Source organism: Coregonus lavaretus, assembly GCF_964263955.1.
Source record: "Coregonus lavaretus genome assembly, chromosome: 40".
Classification (NCBI taxonomy): domain Eukaryota; kingdom Metazoa; phylum Chordata; class Actinopteri; order Salmoniformes; family Salmonidae; genus Coregonus; species Coregonus lavaretus.
This window is the reverse complement of record NC_140027.1, coordinates 6,860,930-6,887,914: the sequence shown is the minus strand read 5'-3', so window position 1 is coordinate 6,887,914 and position 26,985 is coordinate 6,860,930. Positions and strand designations below refer to the sequence as shown.

General features: G+C 46.9%; 1 protein-coding gene across 1 annotated transcript; it reads left to right on the top strand.

Annotated features, from left to right (window-relative positions):
* The first annotated feature begins 1,917 nt into the window (after window positions 1-1,917).
* On the top strand, window positions 1,918-21,207 carry LOC311113656 (uncharacterized protein). Its single transcript, XM_084156931.1, has 5 exons — window positions 1,918-2,674; window positions 2,945-3,026; window positions 12,945-13,102; window positions 13,269-15,803; window positions 20,107-21,207. The coding sequence occupies exons 1-5, from the start codon at window positions 2,011-2,013 to the stop codon at window positions 21,120-21,122; spliced, it is 4,455 nt and encodes a 1,484-aa protein (XP_084013057.1). The 5' UTR covers window positions 1,918-2,010; the 3' UTR covers window positions 21,123-21,207.
* Window positions 21,208-26,985: the final 5,778 nt, after the last annotated feature.

The following is a 26,985-nucleotide window of genomic DNA, read 5'->3' as shown; positions in this document are numbered from 1 at the left end:
CAACGCCAGGGTTGTGGGTTCGTTTCCCATGGGGGGCCAGTATGAAAATGTATGCACTCACTAACTGTAAGTTGCTCTGGATAAGAGTGTCTGCTAAATGACTAAAATGTCATGTAAATGACTAAAATGTAAATGTAAGATGTTGGAGCCAGAAGGAAGAGGAGAGGAAAATAAATCATGGATAACTGCAGTGACGGCATTTTGTTTGTACTCTCTGGTTGAAATAGAGGTCAGACCATTGGTTTGGAGGGAGAGAGATTGGGGGATTTTGAGAGAGGGGTGCATGTGTTTTGGGGGAGGGGTGTTGGTATTAGTTCTATTGTCTGTCTGCTATCAAACTGACCCAACTAGTTCCACAGGATCTCCACAAGTGGTCTCTTTGTTCATTTGCCTTTCCAATAGACTGGGCTAATGTGTGGTTAGGCCTCACGTGTCGCTCACAAACAGGCCAAGGCCAAACTGTCTTGAAGGAAAGAAATTCCTCTGTAAACATTCAAATGAGTGAATAAGTAGCAAACTGAGGATTGTGTGGAGAGTTGGGGACAAGGTGTTCCACTCTATGGTATGTGTCAACGTTAATAAGTAACTGAATAGAGCCCTGGGGGAGTCTAGTTGCTGCTTGGCCTCTACAGGTTTCTCTATCTACTCCACTGAAAAGCCCCTCTATGGAAAGTTGTCTTGATGGAAGTTTATCAAACTATTAACGATGACCTCAGTCAGATGGCTTCTGCATAAGTCTCTGTCTGTCACTGTGCTCTCCCAGTCCCTTCCTCTTCCATCTCTTGCACACTTCCCCCCCATCTCTCTCTCTCTCTCGTGTGTGCTCCTCTCTCTCTCTTCCTCCTCTCTTGCCAAGCCTTTTTTGTTGAGCTCCAAACAAAGATTTCTGCCCAGACCGTCTGTTGACTGAGAATCGATCATATAGCGTATAGAGGGGGTAGAGTAGCTGAAAGAGATACAAGTGTCTAAGAAAAAATAAAGGAGTGAGGGAAGGTGGGGGTGAGGGGGATACTGAAGAAAAATCAACTATTGTTGTTGGTGCTGGGGTAGAGGGGCAGTTGGACAGGGGGAGCTAGAGGAGTGGGTGGGAGGGCTTGTAATAGAAAGGGAAGGAGGGGGTTGTGGAACGTAGATGAGGAAGAGCAGCAGGCCACGTTGGCAGGGGAAGGCAGCCTGCCAGGGTTCCAGGGGCTGCAGTAAGGCTAATGAGCCCCAGAGCGTCTGGATTTGTCTGTTTCTACTCGTACAGTATTGTCCATTTGAGGCCTCCAATAACCAGCGTTTGACTCTTAGTAATCGCTGGCTGTCATCGTGGTCAGCATCTGGGCTGGCAGCACCGAACAACAGAATCACTAACAAATGGGACATGTGGTCCTGGTTTTCCAGACTCTCTCTCTCTCCTGTGGCCTGTCAGGAGATTGCAAGGCCTTGCGGTCTTTCAGCACTCCATCCACAACTCGCTCTCCCTCACTCTCCATATATGCTGGAGGACATTTTGGTTTCTGTACACTAGTTATTGCATGTCAAAGTTTTTATAGTACTCTGACAATGCCAGTTTTTAATCATGGATCGTAAATGTCTCTGTTCTCAGTCTCTGTGATCCTCACATTGTATTGGTATCAGACAGTGAGTGACTGTGCACTTTAGAAACAAATCATCATGTTGGCTTCTCTCTTCCTGTTTTTCCAATAGTTTCAAATTCCTCGGCGAGACCATGTGCCTCATGGCATTTCCGTAGGTTTTAATGTTTTTTAAATGCTACAAGTCTACGACTGCATGGTTTCATGTGTGGCTATTCTGATCATATACGTGAGGAGTTATTTGTAGTTCTATGATTAAACATGTTTTTTTTTCCCACACCAATTTGAACATCAACATTTATGAATCTCTCTTCTCTTTTCCACTCCAGATCCGAGAGGTTGGTGAGAAGACGTTGGTTCCACTCCGGGTTCAGTGTGTTTGTGAGCAGCTGGATCCGGTAAGTGAGACCGTTGCCGGGCCTACAGGGGGATGAAACCGGATGGGGTTGCCATGGAGCCCACAGAAGCCGTAGGAGCTGAGCCCTCTGCCCAGGGGATGGCCACCGACGAGATGGCCCCCCAGCCAGCCCCTGCAACTTCCCCGTCCCCTCCATCACAGCCCGAAGACAGCCGAAACACCACAGCTCAGCCTGAAAACCCCACAGCATCCGCTGCGTCCAAGGAGGTCAATGGGGCCAATGGCAAGGCAGCAACTGACCCCAAACCCAAGGCTAAAACCACCGTGGGCTTGGTTAAACCGTGGCAAAGCACAGCTGGTATCAAGACCACAACAGGTCCGGCGTCAGGACCCAGCACCTCTCGTCCAGGCACGGCCCCAAGCCACATGGCCAATGGATTAAAGCCCTCAGCCAGTGACCAGGCCAAGAAAGCAGCTCTGGACAAAAAGAAAACCACAGCTGGAGCACTGGCGTCAGCTGCAGCCACAAAGAGGTCTGTGGGGCCGTCCGCCGCTTCCACTGTCAGGACCCAAACAAAGGTGGCTGACAGGAAGGCTGTCGGAGCCCCCAGGTCCACCTCTGCTACCAGGCCAACCAACGCTACATGGACTGCGGCGACGGGGCCTGGCACTCCAACGAGGAGACCTCCCCCAACTGGGCCCATTAATGGGGCCGGGGCCAGACCCAAAACCACAGGTGAGGAGGTGAACCAAAGACTATACACACACAAACATACTACAGAGTATTTAGTCCTGTTAATCATGCTTTGGTTAGACACACAACTTTTGTTTTCCTTTGTCCCATGTTGAGTTTTTAGTTACTGTCCTACATTTTAGAGCTCACCGAAACCCACCTGTGCTTGGCTGCAGAAACATTTGCTCTCCTCAACTCCTACTAGACCAGTCCTTCATCCCAGTCCTCGTCTTCATTCCACTTTCCTTTTTCCTCTCTGTCTCTGTCCTCTAGCTCCCAGACTTGCTGCCCCCAAGCCTTCCAGCACTTCAGCCGCGGCCAAACCCGATAGGACGGCGGTTTCCAAGACAACCAGGTAAGGCAGCCTATTCCGTGACAGCACCAACACCGGGCATGCAAAGTGATTTACAGGCCAGTGAAATTTTGTGACCAGCACCGGGCATGCAAAGTGATTTACCGGGCAGTGACATTTGTGGCCGGCAAGTGCGCATTTGAATGAACTCAGAGGGGGGGAAAAAAACCCAGGCACTGTTTATAGTTCAAAAACAACTTCTCACATACACAACACCTAATACAATCACCCAAGATCTGAGGAGCCGCTTCACACAAAAGGCATCACTCGACAAATCGGATCAGTGAACGACTTGTTTTGCGAGGAGCTGAAATGGCGTGTCGATGAAAAGTGGCCATTGTGAGGCCGGCCAGTCTGTTATTGACTGTCTCAAATGGCACCCTATATTATATAGTGCACTACTTTTGACCAGGGCCCATAGGGAATAAGGTGCCATTTGGGATGCACACCTAGTCTACTCTGAGTCACACTAACAGAAATAAACCTGAGACAGTGCTCTTCTCTCACACTGCCCCAGTCAGCACCACAGTGTTACTGAATAACATGGGTTATTCCCCCCAAGGCGGTGGTTATTCACTGGGGCTCTGGCCTCTCCCTCTCTCACACTCAACACTACGGGTCTGTCTCAATACATGTAATGGTCTAAAGTGGCTACCTCATCTCTTGATGGAGAGGAGGTTGCATTAGACTTTTGAGATACACCCACTATATGGCTCCACACCTAATCTCTCGTGGACAGACTGTGAACATAAATGGTAGCATAGATCTGTCATGATACAACGGAGCGTGAGATAATGAGCAGCATTAGTTCATGCTTAGGACAAATCACGATTTCGCAGGTGTTAGCATCTTTTGTATTTTGGGAGGGGACATTTGGCCCATAGACTTGCCCGTAACCTGCAAAGAGAGAACATTGCTTCACCCGCTATCTTCTCTTAACGCGTATGGACCCAGAACTTAATCGAGCATCTGACCAATTACGCAAGACTTTGGTTCTGGGTTAATCGAGATTACTCCACACTCAGGTCTCCACAGGACATACTGTTCAGCTCTTAGCTTCAATTAGATTTCTCTTCTCCCACTTCTTCCCTAATGCTCTGCTTTTATTATATGAGATGAAATGGTGAACTGACTCAAACCAGTTTAATTTGTTATTTCTGAATCCGGGAACACACTCACCTTACCACTCACCACCACCCCCTCTTTTGTTAGACTAAGGACAAGTACGAGTTGTCTCTTTCAGCTGGTGTTTTGACAGGTCTACGTGTTGGACTTGAAACTGGCACCACTTAGACATGTGGAGTAGAGATCTATTTTTGCCTGTTTTGCCTCGGTTGGCACTTAATCTGAGCCTGTCTTATTAATGCATGTGTCCTTATCCTTTGAATGATGCAGATGTGGGATGGTTTCAGCTGCAGGATTGTGGTTACGATAGTTTCCCTGAGTGAATGACACTTGTTTTGGAAGATTATGACATCAGGCTTTTTTTCTGTGTGTGATCACTGGTCAGGCATGTGGATGGGGGATGATTTTCTTGGATTTGTTTAATGGCATGGAGAAGCAGCAGGTCACTGTGTGTGTGAACATACAGTGTGTGTTTGACAACAGTAGTGGTAATGGTAGTAGTGTTTGACGACAGTAGAAGCAGGTTGTGTGTGTGTGATCATGCTGCTTGTGTTTCACGTCAGGAGCAGTGGCAGCCAGACTGTCTCTCCATCCATGCAGGGCCCTGTTTCTGCCTCCCTGGGTGAGCCAGAGCTAGTGAACAGGCCTCTCCCAGCCAGAGCTGTGACTGCTGCACTCTTCCATTAGTCATGAGTCTATGAGCAGGGCAGACGGCCCGGGGCTCATATATAAAATCAATGAATATAACGTAACATTACTGTTCCGTTTCACCACCTGCAATAAACCGTCAGACGGCCCATAAGGAATGTTCTATAGAACGTTGCCATAGTTACACATTGGCAGAGAAATAGAGTTTTCTTAACTATTCATCTTAATTGCCCTAAGGGGTGAAATAAATTGTACTGGATAAGAAGCTGAAATCAATGTATTAGACGAATGGGTCGCAACAAGGGTGAGTGAGATTGGATGGGAGCCTCAGAACAAGGGGATTGTCTACAGTTGACAAAAGCAAGGGGATTGGGGAGTGTGGCAACTGACAAGGTGAGTTATGATAATGGATTAAAGAGAAGGGCTGTTGTCGACTGTAAATTAGCAGATGTGCTGGTACCTTGAGGCATCGCAGAGCTGTTTTAACACCTGGCCTCGTGTGCCACGCTTCTGGCACACACTGCTGGGTTGTGTTCAGTAGGGCAGAAACTGTGAAAGGGGGGTGTTCTACCTGAACTTGTCCAGTAACAAACACATTTTATTTCTGTTGCAAAATGTTTTGCTACTGTGTGCCCTACTGAACATACCCCAGGTGAATGAGTCCACCAATCCCCTAATGCATCTCTCATCAGAAGTGATCAAGATTGATTGCCACACAACCAGTCAGACAGACAGCTGGATGGCTTGATTATCTGTCTGGGCACAGTAGGGGGTGCCATGGCAACGAAGGGGGGGATTCTAATTCCATGTATCTGTATTCTCTCCTCCCTCCTCTTCTCTCTTCTATCCGGAGCCGGTGTCCTTGTCCTGTTTGAGCAGTCTGTTTTTGTCCGCCCCATCCCTCCATCTCTCCTCCTTTACTCCTCCCAACTGCCTTCTGTTTATGTACACTACCAGGGATTTAGCCAGCACCCCTTCCAAACCCTGCCGCTGCTCCCCTCCCTCCCCGTTGAGCGCATCTGTCATTTTGGTGGGCCTTAAGACTCTCTCTGAGAATGGGAGGAATCCAGGGTGTTTTGTAAGATGGGATCATTTGTGTTGAGAGCCATCCATATGGGAATGCTGTCAAAATGGTCACAGTAATGAAATGGCAGTTACACCTCATATGATCTACACTGAACAAAAATATAAACGCAACATGTAATGTGTTGGTTCCATGAGCTGAAATAAAAGATCCCATACATTTTCCATATGCACAAAACGTTTATTTCTCTCAAACTGTGTGCACAAATGTGTTTATCCCTGTTAGTGAGCATTTCTCCGTTGCCAAGGTAATCATCCACCTGACAGGTGTGGCATATCAAGAAGCTGATTAAACAGCATGATCATTACACAGGTGCACCTTGTGCTGGGGACAATAAAAGGACACTTTAAAATATGCAGTTTTGTTGCACAACACAATGCCACAATGTCTCAAGTTTTGAGGAAGAGTGCAATTGGCATGCTGACTGCAGGAATGTCCACCAGAGCTGTTGCCAGAGAATTGAATGTTAATGTCTCTACCATAAGCTGCCTCCAACCAGTGGTGGAAAAAGTACCCAAGTGTCATTCTTGAGTAAAAGTAAAGATACCTTAATAGAAAATGACTCAAGTAAAAGTCACCAAGTAAAATCCTACTTGAGTAAAAGTCTAAAATTATTTGGTTTTAAATATACGCAAGTATCAAAAGTAAATGTAGTTGCTAAAATATACTTTATCAAAAGTAAAAGTATAAATCATTTCAAATCCCTTACATTAAGCAAACCAGACGGCACCATTTTCTTATTTTTTTTAAATTTACAGAGAGCCATAATTTACAAACGAAGCATACGTTTTAGTGAGTCTGCCAGATCAGAGGCAGTAGGGATCACCAGGGATGTTCTCTTGATAAGTGTGTGAATTAGACAATTTTCCTGTCCTGCTAAGCATTCAAAATGAAACTAGTACTTTTGGGTGTCAGGGAAAATGTATGGAGTAAAAAGTACATTATTTTCTTTAGGAATGTAGTGAAGTAAAAGTTGTGAAAAATATAAATAGTAAAGTACAGATATCCCCCCAAAACTATGTAAATAGTACTTTCAAGTATTTTTAATTAAGTACTTTATACCACTGCCTCCAACGTCATTTTAGAGAATTTGACAGTACGTCCAATCGGTCTCACAACTGCAGACCACGTGTAACTACGCCAGCCCAGGACCTCCACATCCAGCTTCTTCACCTGTGGGATCGTCTGAGGGGGGCCTGGCTCCCCAGTGGGTGAATTTATTTCAATTGACTGATTTCCTTATATAAACTGTAACTCAGTAAAATCTTTGAAATGGTTGTATGTTGCGTTTTTATATTTTTGTTCAGTATATTAGATGGCAGTCTATGCAGGTCAGATACCTTTTGACTTGCAGTCTGACTCAAACATGCATTATAACAAAGAGGGTTGTTGAATAACTAAAAGTAGAGAATTGACTGTCACTCTAGCTCTTGTGCAATGCAATCACACAATTTTCCTGTCCCAGCCTCCCTCTTTCCTTTGGGGATGAAACCATGTAGTTTCGGCCCCAGTCTTGACAGGGAATAGAGTTACTAAACACATCCAGCATTATGATAGTATAGTAGCTAAGGCCTCAGGAAATGGGCTGTCTGGATCAGTTGCTAGAGGTTTCCACAGCAGCAGAGGCACTTCATTTAAGGCCCATCTCTGGATCTGTTGCTAGGGGTTTCCACAGCAGAGGCAATTCATTTAAAACCTAGACAAAGCTGATTTTAGGTCTTCTTGTTCTTTGTGGTGATGGGATGCTTCATTGCCACTGGGACAACACAAGCCCCAGGAATGCCTCCTGTCTCAATAAGCAGCACAAGAGGGGGCTGTTTTTGGACGGCTCACAAGCCAAACAGGGCACTGTCAGAGGCAACGTTCCATCAGCTAGAAGGTGGCCCTGGAGAGAAGAGGGGGAGAGGAGAAACTCTGACAGGGAAGATGGTCGTCCTCCAATAGGGATAAAGTGTACCTCCGGGGCTCTATCTCTCTCTGCTTGATTAAAAACTGCATTTTTTATGTATCAACTTGCGGTGCCAAGGGAGTCTGGCTTCCTGGCTGTGTTTGACATTGGAAGAAGGGGGAGGGGTGAGAGGGGGAGACTCAAATGAAACTATCCTGGCAACACTTTCGCTCTTACTCAACAGATGTTACACAGCCTATTGTATTATTGATGCTGTCGTCACATAACATTGATAAATATTGTTAATTGCCATTGAATTCCTCATTCAAAAGCAGAGTAAGCGGACATATTATTGTAGAAAAAGGCTTGAGTGTTGTGCATGAATAATACTTTCTAAGCTTTGAAATGAAGCCTCTGTTTTTATGGCAAAGCTTTAATAGGTTGGCGACGTCTTGAATACACCTGGTCAGTTATTGTATCCTCAAACCGGCTGTGAATCTATTGCACCACTAAGGTGTATCAACCAAGTATATACTTTGAATCCCTTGTTGACACTAACCAGTCCCTTGTTGCCACAACAAATATACCAAAGCAGCTGAACTACTGTGCCACCCAAGCAGTTAATACTGTATGGACTCCACTGGGCTTTGTCTCTCTGTGAAGACAAGATGGAGGGTTATGTGAGGTTAACGCTTTAAGCACAGATGACTGACCTCGCCTCACCCCCCCCTCCACTCCATCTCTCCCTCCTTCCTTTCAGAAGCAATTGCGCTCTCTCCCCATTTCCCCCACCTTAATTTAGTGCTCCTGTCGTTTCACGTTCCCTACGCGGAACTCACCCAGATACGAAGGCAAATTGCCTCCATGTGCTTTTCGTGATCTGTCCATTCTCTCCCTCTTTTTTCCATCATGTCGTTCTCTCCATCTGTCGCTCGCTCACTCATCACTGCGTACCTCAGTTTGTCATTTATTTCCATCAACCTCTTATTTCCTTCCTTTTCCTCCCTCATTTAATGCCGTTTCGTCTAACGCGGCTCACCCCGCCCGCCTGTCTTCAACTAATGCCTCATGTCATCTGAAGGTACAGCATGACAGTTGTCTCTTTTTTCGCTGCACTTTACCATACAATCAAGGTTCTGCTCCCTCTGTCCCATCGACGCACCCTATTACTGTATAATAATGGCAATACTTAAAGGCCTTTGAGTCGCCAGCCTTTATTTGATCCTGCTAACAAATGGAAACAAATGGCCATTGTTGGGAAGACATTTGTGTGACCAGGCATGCACGGCCAGACCACTTCAGGCCCCTCGTACGTCCATAAGTTTGTCATTGTGAATTAATCTATGTTGTCGGCTGTGTCATACCATGGCGAACCAATCAAAAGAACAGCAAAACAGCATGACGGATATTGGGGTAATTGACGATGAATCACAACAATGCCTTAAAACGGTCAGATCCTTTGTTTCTTATCCTTTTTGTTTTAGATGCTGTGTATGTATGAATCGGTTCTGTAGTCATAGAAATGATATGGAAAGCATTGATTTGCACAAATACAGTGCTGCCATTGTTTCATTACACCTGGTTCTTGTGTGTGCAGAAGAACTCTGGTAGCGTAGTATAGCCTTAGGCTAATCATATGAATTGCCCATATAAGCAACTGTTTTGAATGTAGGTTACTGTAGCGCTTTGTAGCATGGGTTACAACTCCTCGCACAAGCCTGTCAATGTGAATGCCTCACACCAGTCTGTACATGTAGATTGCACACACCAGTATCACATGTATCCAAGCATTGCTCTGTATACGTACGTATGGCACCTGCTAATGTGAACGAGCTGTTACAAATGGCAGATCTAGGATCAGCTTACCCTCTCCAAATCCATTACCTCAGCCAGGAGAGGGGTAATTTAGAAACTGACTGCGACTCTGTTAGGGGCTGATTAAGCATATGGCTATACAGTCACCTGCCACAACAAGACCACTTGGTTCTTCAGGTCAGACAGTAGACTAGAGGGATAAGGGAAGTGGAGGGCAGTAGGAGGCTTGGGAAGGTCATGCTCCAAAAGATTAAGGATTGCCCAGGGTCATGTTCATTACATGTTCGCAATGGAAAAGGTTTTGCAACAAAAGGAACATTTTGTGTTTATTATTAGACAAGTTGTTATTAGACAAGTATATTACCTACTGTTCTGTTCAGTTTTGTGCCTACTGAACACAACCCAGGAGTCTTGGGAAGGTTGAGCTCCACGGTTAAGAAGAGGGAGCGTTTTAATGGATCAGTGGCTCATGTCCACCTCCTCTAACCCCCTTAGATTTGAGGGGTAGACTGGGAGCTTAATAGCCCATCGATTAGTCTCCTCTCTGTCCTTGGAAAAGTACTACTCTCAACCCTCAGCGAGTGCGACCCTCCCCCACATCCTGTTATTTTTCCACAATCACTCTTTCCCACTCCATCATTACCTGCATCCTTTCCTCTTCCCCTACTAGGCTGGGATTAGAAAATCACTAAGCGATGCGTTGCAGGCAGACAATGAATGGTTTTCTGTTACCTCTTGAAATTGCTTTTATGTAGTGAAGGACAGGTTGTCTGACAACCATTTACTCTTCTAGCTTACTGTATGGTGAGCAGGTGAACAACCAGTGCTGACTTTCTCAGGTTTAGAGTGAATTGATCATAGAAAAGTCCCAAGCCTATTAGCGTACATTAGGCAGCTGATTGTATGGTACTGAACCAAAGTCATACACTGAGTGTACAAAACATTAAGAACACCTGCTCTTTCCATTATTGACCAGGTGAAAGCTATGATCCCTTATTGATGTCACTTGTTAAATCAACTTCAATCAGTGTAGATGAAGGGGAGGAGACAGGTTAAAGAAGGATGTTTAAGCCTTGAGACAATTGAGACATGGATTGTGTATGTGTGCCATTCAGAGGGTGAATGGGCAAGACAAAAGATTTAAGTGCCTTTGAACGGGGTATGATAGTAGGTGCGAGGTGCACCGGTTTGAGTGTGTCAAGAACTGCAACACTGCTGGGTTTTTCACACTCAACAGTTTCCTGTGTGTATCACGAATGGTCCACTACCGAAAGGACATCCAGCCAACTTGACACAACTGTGGGAAGCATTGGAGTCAACATGGGCCAGCATCCCTGTGAAAAGCTTTCGATACCTTGTAGAGTCGGTGCCCCTACGAATTGAGGCTGAGGGCAAAAGCGTCTGCAGCTCAATATTGTTTTGTACACTCAGTGTACAATCAGTCAGTGGTATTCATTCTTGTGAACAGCAGATGGTGTCCATTTAGCCCTTGAGGGTCTTCTCTGAACTCATTTTATATTAAAGCAAATTGGGTCTGTTTTTATTGTTATGTGTTTAGTCTTGCCATACAACATACTCTTAAATCCCATGTCTGCTATTGTCTGCTAACATTACATCTCTGCTATTGTGAAATTCAAATCAAATTTGAATGGTCGTGTACACACAGTTTGCAGAGATGCGGGAGTAGCGGAATGCTTGTTCCTAGCTCCAACAGTGCAGTAATACCTAACAATACATCCCCCAAATAAAATGAAAGGAATTAAGAAATATAGAGACATTAGAACCGCAATGTCACAGTCTGTAATGTATATGATGGTGTGTATAGACATTATGAATAGAAAAGGTTTGTACAGCAGTAGTTATATAGGATGATCCTTGACTAGAATACAGTATATACACATGAAGTGGGTGAAACAGTATGTAAACATTATTAAAGTGTTCAATGACTATGTACATGGGGCAGCAATCTCTAAGGTGCAGGGTTGAGTACTGGGTGATAGCCGGCTAGTAACGGTGACTAAAGTTCAGGGCAGGGTACTGGGCGGAGGCCAGCTAGTGGTGACTATTTAAGTCTGATGGCCTGGAGATAGAAGCTGTTTTTCAGTCTCTCGTTCCCAGCTTTGATGCACCTGCACTGTCTCCGCCTTCTAGATGGTAGCGGGGTGAACAGACTGTGGCTCGGGTGGCTGAGGTCCTTAATGTGATCTTCTTGGCCTTGCTGTGACACCAGGTGCTGTAGATGTCCTGGAGAGTAGGCAGTGTGCCCCCGGTGATGCGTTGGGTGGATCTCGCCACCCTCTGGAGAGCCCTGCGGTTGCGGAGGGTGCAGTTGCTGTACCAGGCGGTGATACAGCCCGACAGGATGCTCTCAATGGTGCATCTGTGAAGGTTCGTGAGGGTCTTAGGGGCCAAGGCGAATTGCTGTTGCGCCTTCAACACGGTCTGTGTGGATGGACCATTTCAGGTTGTCAGTGATGTACACGCTGAGGAACTTGAAGCTTTTCACCCCCTCCACTGCGCTCCCGTTGATGTGGATGGGTGCATGCGCCCTCTGTCTCCTGAAGTCGACAATCCGCTCCTTTGTTTTGTTGACGTTGAGGGAGAGGTTATTTTCCTGGCACCGTTCCACCCTGTACGCTGTCTCATCGTTGTTGGTAATCAGGCCTACAACTGTTGTCGTCTGCAAACTTGATGATTGAGTTTGAGACGTGTGTGGCCACGCAGTCATGGGTGAAGAAGGGAGTACAGGAGGGGGATGAGCACGCACCCTTGTGGGGCCCCCATTTTGAGGATCAGGGTGGCGAAGGTTGTGTAAGTCCAGGACCTAGTTGCACAGGGCTTGGTTCAGACCCAGGGCCCTGAACTTAGTGATGAGCTTGGAGGGTACAATGGTGTTGAAGGCTGAGCTGTAGTCAGTGAACAGCATTCTTACATAGGTATTCCTCTAGTCCAGATGGGATAGGGCAGTGTGCAGTGCGATGACGATTGCGTTATCCATGGATCTGTTCGGCGCGGTATGCAAATTGAATTGGGTCTAGGGTGTCTGGTAAGGTGAACGTGATATGGTCCTTAGCTAGGCTCTAAAGCACTTCATGATGACAGAAGTGAGTGCTACGGGGCGATAGTGATTTAGTTCAGTTACCTTCGCTTTCTTGGGTACAGGAACAATGGTGGACATCCTTGAAGCAAGTGGGGACAGCAGACTGGGATAGGGAGAGATTGAATGTGTCCGCTAACATTACATGTCTGCTATTGCTGTACTGTATCATTACGCCCTCTTGGTCAGGTTATTGTAGACGTGAATGTGTTCTCAATAACCTACCTGGTTAAATAAATGAATGAAAATGTTGTTCTTCCCCAGGTCTGCCACTGGTCACACTGGCCTGTTAATTGGCACATCCAAGCCAGCCGCTGCCGGCTCCAGCAGACCTGCAGCTTCCAGAGTCGGCACCACAGCCCCCTCTACTGGCAGGACTACCACAGCGCAGGCACCCAAACCTACAGGCCCTGCCAAGAAAGGTGCACATGCCTTACAAGTTGTTTTGTACCATGAATGAAACCCACTTGAATCTAGTTGTATTGAATAATATATTAGAAATGGTAGCAATTGGTGCCGACATCAACTTGAGAAGGTACCATTTTATATTTTTAGTTGTAGTCTTTAATTATTTCTGCTCTGTTACAGATGTCAGCAGACCAGCAACCACTGCCGCAGCCAGAAAGCCGGCAACATCCGCCGCTACCAAAACGACCAAATCTGACCCCCCTAAAGCGGCTGCAGCCTCCAGACCCGAGGCCACCTCCAAAAGGCCCCTTCCCACCAAGGTGGCAGACACCAAGCCAGCCCGCCCTAAACCACAGGACCCCAAGCCCCTGCCCACACGTAAAGCACCTCCTACCACGCGGCCCACTGCCACCCGACAGCCCCAGGGCAAGACCCCCCCTGTCTCCCCCAGCAACAAGCCCGTGGGCAGCACCACCCCCCAGTCGGTCAAACGAGGCTCCAAACCCACCCAGTCTGTCCTGCCTTTCATTGCCAGACCTGGAGCTCCCAAGTCTGCAGCCACAGCATCTGCAGCAGTGGCTGCTACAGCAGCAGCTGCCACGGCAACAGTCGCCGTGACTGACGCAGCAAAGCCAGAAGTGGCAGCTTCAGAAGTCCCAGCTCCAGCGTCTTCGCCAGCAGTGGCCCTGGAGTTCCAAGAAGAGGTTTCAGCCCCAACTCCTCAGGATACTACTTTTCCATCTCCACCACAGAGCCCACTCAGGCTGGCTCCTGCTGCACCACAGGGCTCACTAGTCACTGTTGCCCAGGAGGAGGGGTCTGAACGACCAGAGACTGCCCCAGCAGCCCCGACACAGCCAGCACCAGACCAGACCTTACCCCAGGACATCCCCACAGCAGTGGCTAGGGCTATACCCAGCCCTCCGGATGCCTCCGAGAAAGCCCAGCTCAACATGGACGAAGAGGAGGACGAGGAGCGGGAGGCCAGCCAGCAGGTGTCCGTGTCAGAAATGAGCGGAACCCAGCCCACAGAAGAGTCCAGGCCTGGCTCGGCCGGCCCTGCGGGCTCGGGGTGGCGTGCAGGCGGCGCACTGCTATCGGAGCTGGACTCTGAGGAGGTGAGCTGCAGCCAGCAGGGGGCGTCGGAGCTGAGCGCCCCGGGTGTCCTGGAGGGCACAGAGAGCATGGATGACCTAGGAGACGCCAGTCTGAAGGGCGCCATCGACATGGAGGGCATGTCTGCCTCGGCTGGCTCGCCTGACTTCGAGAAGGTGCCCGACATCCCGACCAATGATTTTGATGACTACGATGACGATGGAGACCGGGTGTGTGACATGGAGGTGGGTTCAGAACGGGCGGATGACCCGAGAAGAGTAAGGCATGACGAGGATGAGGATGATGATGTGGAGATGGCCAGTGAGGGGGTGACTGAGAGCGGGCTGGAGAGCTACGGGAATGCAGACGAGGATGACTTTGCGGAGGATGAGAGACTGGACAACCTGAACCGAGCCCCGCCTGCCCCGCTGCTGCCCTCTGCCCTGGCTGCCCAGTGGGACCAACCCAACCCCAACTCCTTTTGTGACCCCTGGGCCCAGCCGCACCCCCAGGCTGCCTCAGCCGGCCCCCTGCAGACCCCTACCAGCCCCTCAGACCCCTGGCAGGCCGATATGGAGACACCCACCTGGCACTCTTCTCAGCCCTGGCTGCAGCTGGCTGCCACACCATTTGTTCCAGCCCTGCAAGAGCCCTCACCCCAGCCTGCCCCTGCATCTCCACTTGAGAAAGACACCCTAGCCCCGATGCAGTCCCTGTCCCCCACAGCTGCCTCCGGCCGTGGCATGTCACACTCCAGCACCCTAAGCGCTACAGAGCTGGCTGTCCACAGCAGCAGCGAGACCAGCACCCCAGAGGAGCTCTGCGACTACAACAGCAGCTCCGGGGTGGAGTCCCGCTCTGAGGGGGGGAAGCTCCACACCCCGCCTGCCGCCCTGGCCCCCGTGCTCTCCCTCCAGCCTGACCTGGAGGACCAGGACCTGGGCATTCACCTGGAGAGAGGGGACGGAGAGGGGGAGGAGGCAGAGGCCCTGCAAGCCGACCAGGTCCCAGGGGACCCCGCCACAGCACCCACGTCCAACCCCTCGTCGTCCTCCACCACGGAGGATGAGGCCAGTGACACGGAGGGCGAGGCCCAGCTGGACGAGCTGGGCCAGGGCATCCATAACGCCACTTTCGACAGCAAGCCCGGCGCCCAGCGCTGCCTGTCCGCCCTGGAGGAAGGGGAGGAGACCAGCGGAGGCGCAGAAGAGGGCGGAGACACCCCCCAGTCTGCCAACTCGGCGGCATCCTACGCCTACGACATGACTGCGTCCAACTCCAATGCCCACTCCACGGCTGAGAGCTGCACTAAGAGCCCTGGCATCTTCTCCCTGGAGGAGCTTCCTGAGGAAGCCAAGGACCCGTCGCTCATCCAGGAGCTGACCCTGCCGCCGCCCCAGCAACAGGCTGCCTTGGCAGACTCCCTTCCAGTCTCCAACCCAGAGGAGCAGCAGTACATGTTGTGTGGGAAGCTTGAGGCAGAGCTGGGGGACACGGGGGATCTGAAACCCCTGGACCCCGCGCTGTTCGCGGCCCCCCAGCAGCCCGGGGAGTGCCCCCGTGTCACCCAACCACCCTACTACTCCACTATATGTGAAAACACTGAGAACTCTCTCACAGGTAACGTATAGTCCCGCCCCCACCCCCACCACACCTCCCTACATACCCAGTAACGCACCTTTATCGCACCTTCATCGTTGTTTGTCTCCAATCTCTCCGACTGGGGTGGATGTGATCAAAATGTAGAAGAAGGGAAGGGAAGAAAGAAAGACTTTAAATACAGCAGTGCCACTTCCCTCGTATGATATCACCTTATGAGGATATGGCTTAAAACTCCTGTATGTGCAATAGCTATTACTATTACTATTAGAATGTGTGATTATTTTCTTTTTTTTAATTAACATATCCTGAAACATGAACTGGCATGGTTTGATTTGGATTGACTGGGTTGTTGTGAAGCAGCTCTTAAGAAACGTAACAAAAGAAAATGTGGGATGAAATGTTAAACTTTGTATTTATCCGACACTTTTTACTGAACAAGAAAATGCTGGTGAATGTTGATTGTATTTTGTTGCTCTTTTCCATCATTAAGAAACTGACATCTGTCCTCCTTCCCCTCCCCCGAGCACTCCCCTTTCCTTCTGCACTTTAAGGTTAGACTGCCCCCCCCCCCCCCCCTCTTTCTTACGTTTGTCCTTTTGGAGTATTTACCATTACCAAGCTTTAAATAAAGATTAGATATTTAACATGACTCCTCTCTCCCGGACAGTTTTATTCAAGTGGGGATTGGGGAGTTGGATGGCACATTTGTACTTATCAGAGATATTAAGTCGTATAACAGAAGTCGAGCTTGTGTCAACCTTATGTGGGAGACATTATGTTCAGTGAGGGGAAAAGTATTTGATCCCCTGCTGATTTTGTACGTTTGCCCACTGATAAAGACATGATCAGTCTATAATTTTAATGGTAGGTTTATTTGAACAGTGAGATACAGAATAACAACAAAGAAATCCAGAAAAAACGCATGTCAAAAATGTTATAAATTGATTTGCATTTTAATGAGGGAAATAAGTATTTGACCCATCTGCAAAACATGACTTAGTACTTGGTGGCAAAACCCTTGTTGGCAATCAGAGGTCAGACGTTTCTTGTAGTTGGCCACCAGGTTTGCACACATCTCAGGAGGGATTTTGACCCACTCCTCTTTGCAGATCTTCTCCAAGTCATTAAGGTTTCAAGGCTGATGTTTGGCAACTCAAACCTTCAGCTCCCTCCACAGATTTTCTATGGGATTAAGGTCTGGAGACTGGCTAGGCCACTCCAGGACCTTAATGTGCTTCTTCTTGAGCCACTCCTATGGCCGTGTGTTTTGGGTCATTGTCATGCTGGAATACCCATCCACGACCCATTTTCAATGCCCTGGCTGAGGGAAGGAGGTTCTCACCCAGGATTTGATGGTACATGGGCCCCGTCCATCGTCCCTTTGATGCGGTGAAGTTGTCCTGTCCCCTTAGCAGAAAAACACCCCCTTAGCATAATGTTTCCACCTCCATGTTTGACGGTGGGGATGGTGTTCTTGGGGTTATAGGCAGCATTCCTCCTCCAAACACGGCGAGTTGAGTTGATGCCAAAGAGCTCCATTTTGGTCTCATCTGACCACAACACTTTCACCCAGTTCTCCTCTGAATAATTCAGATGTTCATTGGCATACTTCAGACGGGCCTGTATATGTGCTTTCTTGAGCAGGGGGACCTTGCGGGCGCTGCAGGATTTCAGTCCTTCACGGCGTAGTGTGTTACCAATTGTTTTCTTGGTGACTATGGTCCCAGCTGCCTTGAGATCATTGACAAGATCCTCCCGTGTAGTTCTGGGCTGATTCCTCACCGTTCTCATGATCAATGCAACTTCACGAGGTGAGATCTTGCATGGAGCCCCAGGCCGAGGGAGATTGACAGTCTTTTGTGTTTCTTCCATTTGCGAATAATCGCACCAACTGTTGTCACCTTCTCAGCAAGCTGCTTGCCGATGGTCTTGTAGCCCATTCCAGCCTTGTGTAGGTCTACAATCTTTGTCCCTGACATCCTTGGAGAACTCTTTGGTCTTGGCCATGGTGGAGAGTTTGGAATCTGATTGATTGCTTCTGTGGACAGGTGTCTTTTATACAGGTAACAAGCTGAGATTAGGAGCACTCCCTTTAAGAGTGTGCTCCTAATCTCAGCTCGTTAACTGTATAAAAGACACCTGGGAGCCAGAAATCTTTCTGATTGAGAGGGGGTCAAATACTTATTTCCCTCATTTAAAATGCAAATCAATTCATAACATTTGACATGTGTTTTTGTTGTTCTGTCTCTCACTGTTCAAATAAACCTACCATTAAAATTATAGACTGATAATTTCTTTGTCAGTGGGCAAACGTACGAAATCAGCAGGGGATCAAATACTTTTTTCCCTCACTGTACCTGTGGGGCATATGGATTCAAAAGCACTAATGGTCTCCCAGCAAGGAAGCATTCATACCTACATCCTCACATGCCTATAAACACATACACTCTTCACCCTACTCCCACCATCCAGAATAGGACTCAACAGAGACATGGAGGATGTCAATCAAACTCCCCACCTCCCCTCTGCTCCTTCTCCCCCTACCTTCTGTGTCCCCCCGCTATGTAAGACCTGGTGGAGTGACCCTTCCTTGGTCAGCTGGATCCCTCCATCACCAAACGAACTGAGAAACAACATCAAGAAGGTTCACCATCATCCAAACAGAAGAGAGGATATCCACCAGTGTTTTTTCTTTTCCTCTAGTAATGTGTGTTTTGCCTTTTTTGTTTCCGTTCTGCCTGGCCTCTGCATTGTTTGAGATCACTGTTGTATCTACAAGTGCATGTCCACCGCACACCATTTAACCGCACTGTTGAACTACTTTACACTTGGGACGCCTTGTTTGCATGTCACTGACTGACTGACACTCATTGGCTTTGGTTTGTTGAGGGCTTGGTCCCAAATGGCACCCTAAATAATGCATGGGCCCTGGTCAAATATGGTGCCATTTGGGAAGCTGTCCAGTTCACATGTGGTGCTGCTGTCTTTATGTACTGATGCATGGTGAAAGGTCTTGTCTTGCATGTGTTTCACCTACTCACCAGCTCCCCACGGGGACGGAAGGAAATGGTTGTTTGCTCACAAGCTTTTCTTTATTTTTATATTACAAGACTATAGTTGGTAGTTACTGCATATACAGGAAGTTGGGCTGCTTTATTGCACAAAACCTTTGCACAAAAGAAATACTATCAGCATATTTTGTTTGGGAAGTCATATTTTGAAAAGGTTAATGAAATAGCTATATTTGCTCTCTGCTTCAACATCTCCAACCAATGCTCCACCCCTCCCACCTCTCCCCGCTGTCACCATTTCTCCTGTGCTCCCATTGCTTCACTTCACCCCTGTCCCCACCTCTTTTTACACGCTTTGCTTTTCAGGCTGTCAATGTTGCACACCTTGCCCATGATATCATGTGAGTGAGGAGGTAGTTCCTGGGTTCAGTAGACGTCTATTGACACACCTTGGCTCTCCTAAACCATTAAGCCCAGCTACAATTGTCAATTTAGCGTTCAAACAGCCCCTATGCCAGAAATTTATGAATATCTACTGCCAAAATAATGGAAACGAGTAAATGAGGGTTGCAAAGTATATTGAAGCAGGTGCTTCCACACAGGTGTGGTTCCTGAGTTAAACAATTAACATCCCATCATGCTTAAGCCATGTATAAATATGCTGGGTTAGCTATTATTTTGGCTACCATGGCTATGCCCCCCCATAGGATGACAATACCCCCCACAGGGCACGAGTGGTCACTGAATGGTTTGATGAGCATGAAAACTATGTAAACCAAAGGCCATGGCCTTCTGTCACCAGATCTCAACCCAATTGAACATTTATGGGAGATTCTGGAGTGGCGCCTGAGATTTTCCACCACCGTCAACAAAACATCAAAAATGTAATTTCTCGTGGACGAATGGTGTCGCATCCCTCCAATAGAGTTCGACACTTGTAGAATCTATGCCAAGTTGCATTGAAGCTGTTCTGGCTCGTGGTGGCCCAACGCCATATTAAGACATTGGTGTTTCCTTTATTTTGGCAGTTACCTGTACAATATAATATTTGTAAGTTGCCTGTGACGATACACAATACATCACTTTTCACCAAAATTACAATCTCTCGAAGCTACATATTTACTGTGTGTAGAATACCAGGACACTACATCAGTCTTAAACTCCTCCTACTAAAGTCTCCTTGGTAGACTACAATACCCACAGTCTCTGTTCTCTGCTCTCACCCACACTGCACCGCTCTCTCTCACTTGTCCGTCTTTCCCTCTTTCTAACACGCCGCCTGCCGGGTGATCTCCACTTCCTCCTCGCAGGGCTCAACGCACTCCCCCAGCCACACTACCGCCGCGACCACCACCACGACCCCAAGCCCCACTGTGACCTCTTGACCCCACCCAGGCTGACCTGTGCTGACCTGCCCCCCCGGAGCCCTCGCCTGCAGGCCAGCCCCCAGCTCCGCAGACTGGAACGGCACCAGCAACAACTACTAGAGATGCAGCAACGCAGAGAACAGCAGGGCAAACCCAAAGAAGAAAAGGACGAAGAGTCGAGGAAGAAGAGAGAGGAGATGAAGAAAAAGGAGGCGGAGCAGCAGGAGGAGAATCTGAGGAGGGAGGAGCTGGAGAGGCAGCGGCGGGACCTCCTTCAGCTGCAGCAGCAGCAGGAGGAGCTGAAGCAGAGACAGCAGATCATGCAGTGGCAGCAGGAGCTGGAGGAGCAGACGCAGCAGACGTCACCGCAACAACAGCAGCCCCAAAAAGGTCAGGCAACAGTGCTGCTTTCGCCCTCCTCTGGTCTCCATACCATTTATGAAGCCTTGGAGAGTGATGAAGAAGAGGGGAAGGAAATCGTGGTTCATGTCCAGCTCGAGCAACAGGAAGAAGCACCGCTGGAGAAAGAGGTTGACGGTAACAGCGACCGTCGAGAGGTATTGGACGAGGACGGAGCCGATAGCAAGTCCACCTCCACTCTCAGTCCCTCTCCAGACTCCCCCGAGCAGGGAGAGTCCCAGGATGCCTCCTCAGCCCCCGTCTCCCCAGAATGCCCACCTCCCCTGGACCTGGACTGGGGGAAGAAAATTGATATTGTCCAGCAGCTGATCAACCAAACCCTGCTGCTGACGGGCAACGGCTGCTCCTCCCTGCTCCTGCTTCCCGGGGGCAGAGGGGGCACCCTGAGCCCCCTGGAGGCCAGCCTGTGGCCCAACCTGCTGCCCCCCCTCACCCCTCCCTCAGCCACGGTCACGTCGGTCAGCAGCTTCTCCCCGGAGGCCCCCGGCCAGTCCCCCCAGGGCGAGTGGACAGTGGTGGAACTGGAGACACACCACTGAGGGAAGTAGAGAGAGACACACACACACACACACACAGTGAAGACTCAACACTAATGGTCACACACACTGCTCCACAATGTTATTCAAGGTCTGTCAGTCACATCACTGCTGTACACAACACTGCAACACAACACTACTTTAACCCTTACACTGTAACACAACGCCTCTCTTGCCTCTATTTGCCATTCAACACCACTGCAAATACAACACTACTGTTTGATACACTGGACTGATACCACTGAATCCTCAAACATGATACCTTTTGAATGGGTGGCAAAGGACACTGACACCACAGTCATATCAATCACAGACTGACTCGCACTGGAATTTTACACCTCTCTCTCTCATGCCAAAACAATGTGCCATGTTAGGTTACACACCAACAGTCCCAGAAGGCCACTACCTTGATTAGGCTGGTTCACTGAAGCCTCTGGACCAGCTATTTGGGTAGAATGAACAGTGACAACTTGTTAGCCATGGTCCATTTTACTGAAGCCAAAACTACTGTATTCATTGCACATGCGCAATATTTTCAGATGGGGACCTAGCTGATTCAGTTTACACTGGAGATGTTCTACTACAGACTGTTTAGGATTAGTATAGATCAGGGGTCCCCAACCCTGTTCCTGGAGAGCTGCCCTGCTGTAGGTTATTGCTCCAATCCCAGTTCTAACTAACCTGGTTCAGTTTATCAACCAGCGAATTATTAGAATCAGGTGTGCTAGATTAGGGTTGGAGTGAAAACCTACAGGACAGTAGCTCTCCAGGAACAGGGTTGGAGAGCCCTGGTATAGATGTTTAACTGACTGATATTCCCCTTGACTAATATTGGTCTGAATTACTGATGACAAACTGCACTTGACTAGACCAGTATCCTATAATGATGACCCTGAACCTGTCACTCACTCAAAGTCTGCTTTGCTTTGTGCTTCAAACTGTTTGATTTACTCTAGAGAGCAAAAAATCTTAGAATCCCTAGAAGGCCCTCAAATTGCTGAGGGCCTTCATCATTTCTAAGGATTCTATTTCTATGGGCCAAGTTCCGGTGTTTCTCTGACATCAAACCAGAGGCCTGCCACCAGCTGAGGTATAACACTGGTTGGCCGTATGTGTTCAGGGTGGTATTTCAATAAGCAGGAACTATTTTGTGATCCAGCTTTGTGAAATACACCTGGGTGCTAATGAAATGAAGGATATTTGTTTCTATTGCATGCCACTGCTGACTCTGATGAAGGCCACCAGAAATATAGGTTTATTTATTTTCAGAAGCACTGTCTCATGTCTTTGTTCTGGAGACTTGGCCCCATATCCTGGGTGGTTTTCATCATGTTTGGTCTCGTTTCTGTGGTTATGGATGATGTCATAATGGGGTGTGGGGGGTGGGAGCGGTCATGACTGATACGAGGTAATGGAGAAATGAACAGGGAATTGAAGAGTGTCCGACAACACAAAGACTAGATTACTCTGGGGATATAACCGGTTCTTCTGTGAGGCTGCTGGGTCCTAGCCTGGTCCCAGATCTGTTTGTGCTGCCCATCTGCCCAACTCCTATGATAGCTTGGAGTGGACAGAGGGCATAGGCGTTGCCAAGATGACGCAAACAGATTTGGGACCAGTCTAGATGGGTCCAGACCAGTCATGTGTTTTTGGGGGAAATATTGGGGTTAGTCATTAACTATATTTGATGGATGATGGTACAGACTTGTCCTTGTGGATGTGTGTACATGTATGTTATGTGTGTGTCTGGATGGAAAGGAACTGCATATGAAGAAAACAATTTGAAGTACCTCAGTGGATTGTGAATATGGATGGATTATAGAGCCTTTGAAAATAGATGATTTATTGCGCCATGTCAGATCAGGTTTCAAACTGAAGGTACATGAGTCAAACACTTGTGTTTACTATAAGGGTACTTGTGTTCAAATGTGAACATGCGTTGAGCTTCACTGAAGTTGACTTTCCAACAGGAGTCATCTATTCAGCAGAAACATGGCTTTTTAATTGTGGTTGAACTTTGAGCCCTAAGGACAGTCCACTGTGTGTGGGGCAACGTCCCTGGGTGGACAGAAACAGTTGGTTGTCCCAACAGGGTTTGGGATGAAGATCTGTGAACGCTGAGACCGACACGCCTTCATATACCATAGGGATGGACTCAACAGTCGATACAACTACACTCTGCTGTGAGGCCAGGGCTAGCAGATACTATATGTATCTGGAAATCAAACCCTTTTCCACCAGAAGCACAGCAAGCAAGGGCCCTTTCTATAAATGGTAGCTAGATTCTCCACAGTGTCTTTTTCAAGCCGTTTCCATGTGTAGCCAAGTAGCTGCCATTTTTTAAGGCAGGTTGGTACGTTCCGATTTGAGGGCTCGGCCATTTCTACTCCCAAATCCCAAAGCGGCACGCACAATGCATCGGTCAAAGCTGGACTTTATCTCTTGTGTATTTTAAATGTCTTGTCACTGTAGTGTTTTGTATACTGTTAGTGTATATTATTACTGAAAGGAGACTGAGACCATTTATTGCAATGAAGGGAACCCACTGGATTTTTATTTTGTACTGTGGAGCATATTTTAGAAGTATGGTAGATTTAAAAAGAGGTAACATTATTTATAGATTTAAAGCAGATATTGTTTTAGAGAATGAAGGTTAATGGTTGTAGATGTAATGGTTTATTTAAATTCCCCCAAGATGTGACAGTTGATCTTCTGTGGGGACTATACTTGTAGACCTTTTGCTTTTGTTTGTATGATGTTTTGCCTGCATTTCTTAAAGATCTTTTCAATAGTTATCAGGGGATATGAAGTGAATAGACCGTGTTCAGTGCCAGTGCTTCCATGAACATGCTTGATACATTTGTATTTGTAACTGATCAAACCATCTACAAACATATCAAACTTTCACATCTAACTGGTGTAGAAATTATATCATGCAAGTTACAGAACTATCACACCCAATGGAGCATGTCTGGGAATCACTAGTACTGAAATATATGGAATCTTCCCATTTTTGTAAAGTTTTGTAATTTATTTAACAATAAAGGGAAACCCCCTTGTAATTACTGTCAATATTTTAGTTGAAATGACGTTGGCATTTTCACATGTTGTGGAGTTGAAATTACGGCAGCTTGTTTAAATACGTAATATTTCCTTGAGGTTCTGTGACTTTGTGAAGGACTAATGTGTGTGTCAATATTTCAATGCATTTTATTTAGAGAAAATAAAATGATTTTCATTTGCAATAAATTGTTTTCCTTCATTTATACTTCAACCCATGATCTATTAGAACAGTGGCCTGCTGCCCTCCCATGGTAAGTGTTGGCCATAGCAAGTAGAAAGTCAGCTCTCCTTTCCAAATACCACCTTGGGGCTAGATTCAATCCATAGCGCAGAAGATCTGCGGAGACTGCATTCATGCTCAATGCTGCATATGTCAACTTAATCGGAATCATGCAGATCTTCCATGCAACGGATTGAATTAGTTATCGTCTTGTTACATAGCTTAGAGATTTACATTTAAGAAATTGCAAGAGCGGGTGATAATGCTTGTTTTTTTTATATATTATTTTTATAATGGAGGAAAGATCTTCCTGTTCCACCATGCTGAATTCTCAATGTGCAGAGAAAAAAACATCTCACTAGTTCTCCCTTCATCTTTAACAAACATCTAAACATAACTCAGCTCAGAGTTGTGCTATGTTTGGTGATGTAGTGATTCAGGGGGAATAGACAAGAAAGTAGGGTATGTCCACACTCCTGGGTCATAAAGGTCCAGACATTGCCCTTAGACATATAGGTCTAGGATCAGTTTTACCCTCCACTAACCATAGATCAGTCTGTAGATTGATGAAAAATAATGACAAATGCAAGGAGTAAACATTTAATGGATCAATAAGACTATTCTCGAGACATACCAAAAATAACTTGTTTATAATGACTACAACAAGAGACGGAACAGCAGACCTGTGAGTTTAACTACTCTGTACTGTTAGATCAAAACAACTTTATTTACAGTTGAAGTCAGTTTAAATACACCTTAGCCAAATACATTTAAACTCAGTTTTTCACAATTCCTGACATTTAATCCTAGTAAATTCCCTGTTTTAGGTCAGTTAGGATCACCACTTTATTTTAAGAATGTGAAATGTCAGAATAATAATAGTGATTTATTTCATCACATTCCTAGTGGGTCAGAAGTTTACATACACTCAATTAGTATTTTGGTAGCATTGCCTTTAAATTGTTTAACTTGGGTCAAACGTTTCGGGTAGCCTTCCACAAGCTTCCCACAATAAATTGGGTGAATTTTGGCCCATTCCTCCTGACACAGCTGGTGTAACTGAGTCAGGTTTGTAGGCCTCCTTGCTCGCACACGCTTTTTCAGTTCTGCCCACAAGTTTTCTATAGGATTGAGGTCAGGGCTTTGTGATGGCCACTCCAATACGTTGACTTTGTTGTCCTTAAGCCATTTTGCCACAACTTTGGAAGTATGCTTGGTGTCATTGTCCATTTGGAAGAACCATTTCCGACCAAGCTTTAACTTCTTAAACTGATGTCTTGAGATGTTGCTTCAATATATCCACATAATTTTCCTTCCTCAAGATGCCATCTATTTTCTGAAGTGCACCAGTCCCTCCTGCTGCAAAGCACCCCCACAGCATGATGCTGCCACCCCGTGTACGGTTGGGATGGTGTTCTTCGGCTTGCAAGGCAACCTGTTTTTCCTCCAAACATAACAATGGTCATTATAGCCAAACAGTTATATTTGTTTCATCAGACCAGAGGACATTTCTCCAAAAAGTACGATCTTTGTCCCCATGTGCAGTTGCAAACCGTAGTCTGGCTTTTTTATGGCGGTTTTGGAGCAGTGGCTTCTTCCTTGCTGAGCGGCCTTTCAGGTTATGTCGATATAGGACTCGTTTTACTGTGGATATAGATACTTTTGAACCTGTTTCCTCCAGTATCTTCACAAGGTCCTTTGCTGTTGTTCTGGGATTGATTTGCACTTTTCGCACCAAAGTACGTTCATCTCTAGGAGACAGAACGCGTCTCCTTCCTGAGCGGTATGATGGCTGCGTGGTCCCATGGTGTTTATACTTGCGTACTATTGTTTGTACAGATGAACGTGGTACCTGCAGGCGTTTGGAAATTGCTCCCAAGGATGAACCAGACTTGTGGAAGTCTACAAGGTCTTGGCTGATTTCTTTTGATTTTCCCATGATGTCAAACAAAGAGGCACTGAGTTTGAAGGTAGGCCTTGAAATACATCCACAGGTACACCTCCAATTGATTCAAATTATGTCAATTAGCCTATCAGAAGCTTCTAAAGCCATGATATCATTTTCTGGAATTTTCCGAGCTGTTTAAAGGCACAGTCAACTTAGTGTATGTAAACTTCTGACCCACTGGAATTGTGATACAGTGAATTATAAGTGAAATAATCTGTCTGTAAACAATTGTTGAAAAAATTAGTTGTGTCATGCTCAAAGTAGATGTCCTAACCAACTTGCCAAAACTATAGTTTGTTAACAAGAAATTAGTGGAGTGGTTGAAAAACGAGTTTTAATGACTCCAACCTAGGTGTATGTAAACTTCCGACTTCAACTGTACATAGAACGTTTTGCAACGAATTGCAAAAATCTCTGAAGCTGGAGACTTATCTCCCTCACTAACTTTAAGCATCAGTTGTCAGAGCACCTTACCGATCACTGCACCTGTACACAGCCCATCTAAAATTAGCCCACCCTACTACCTCATTCCCATATTGTTATTTATTTTGCTCATTTGCACCCCAGTATCTCTATTTGCACATCATCTCTTGCACATCTATAATTCCAGTGTTAATACTAATTGTAATTATTTT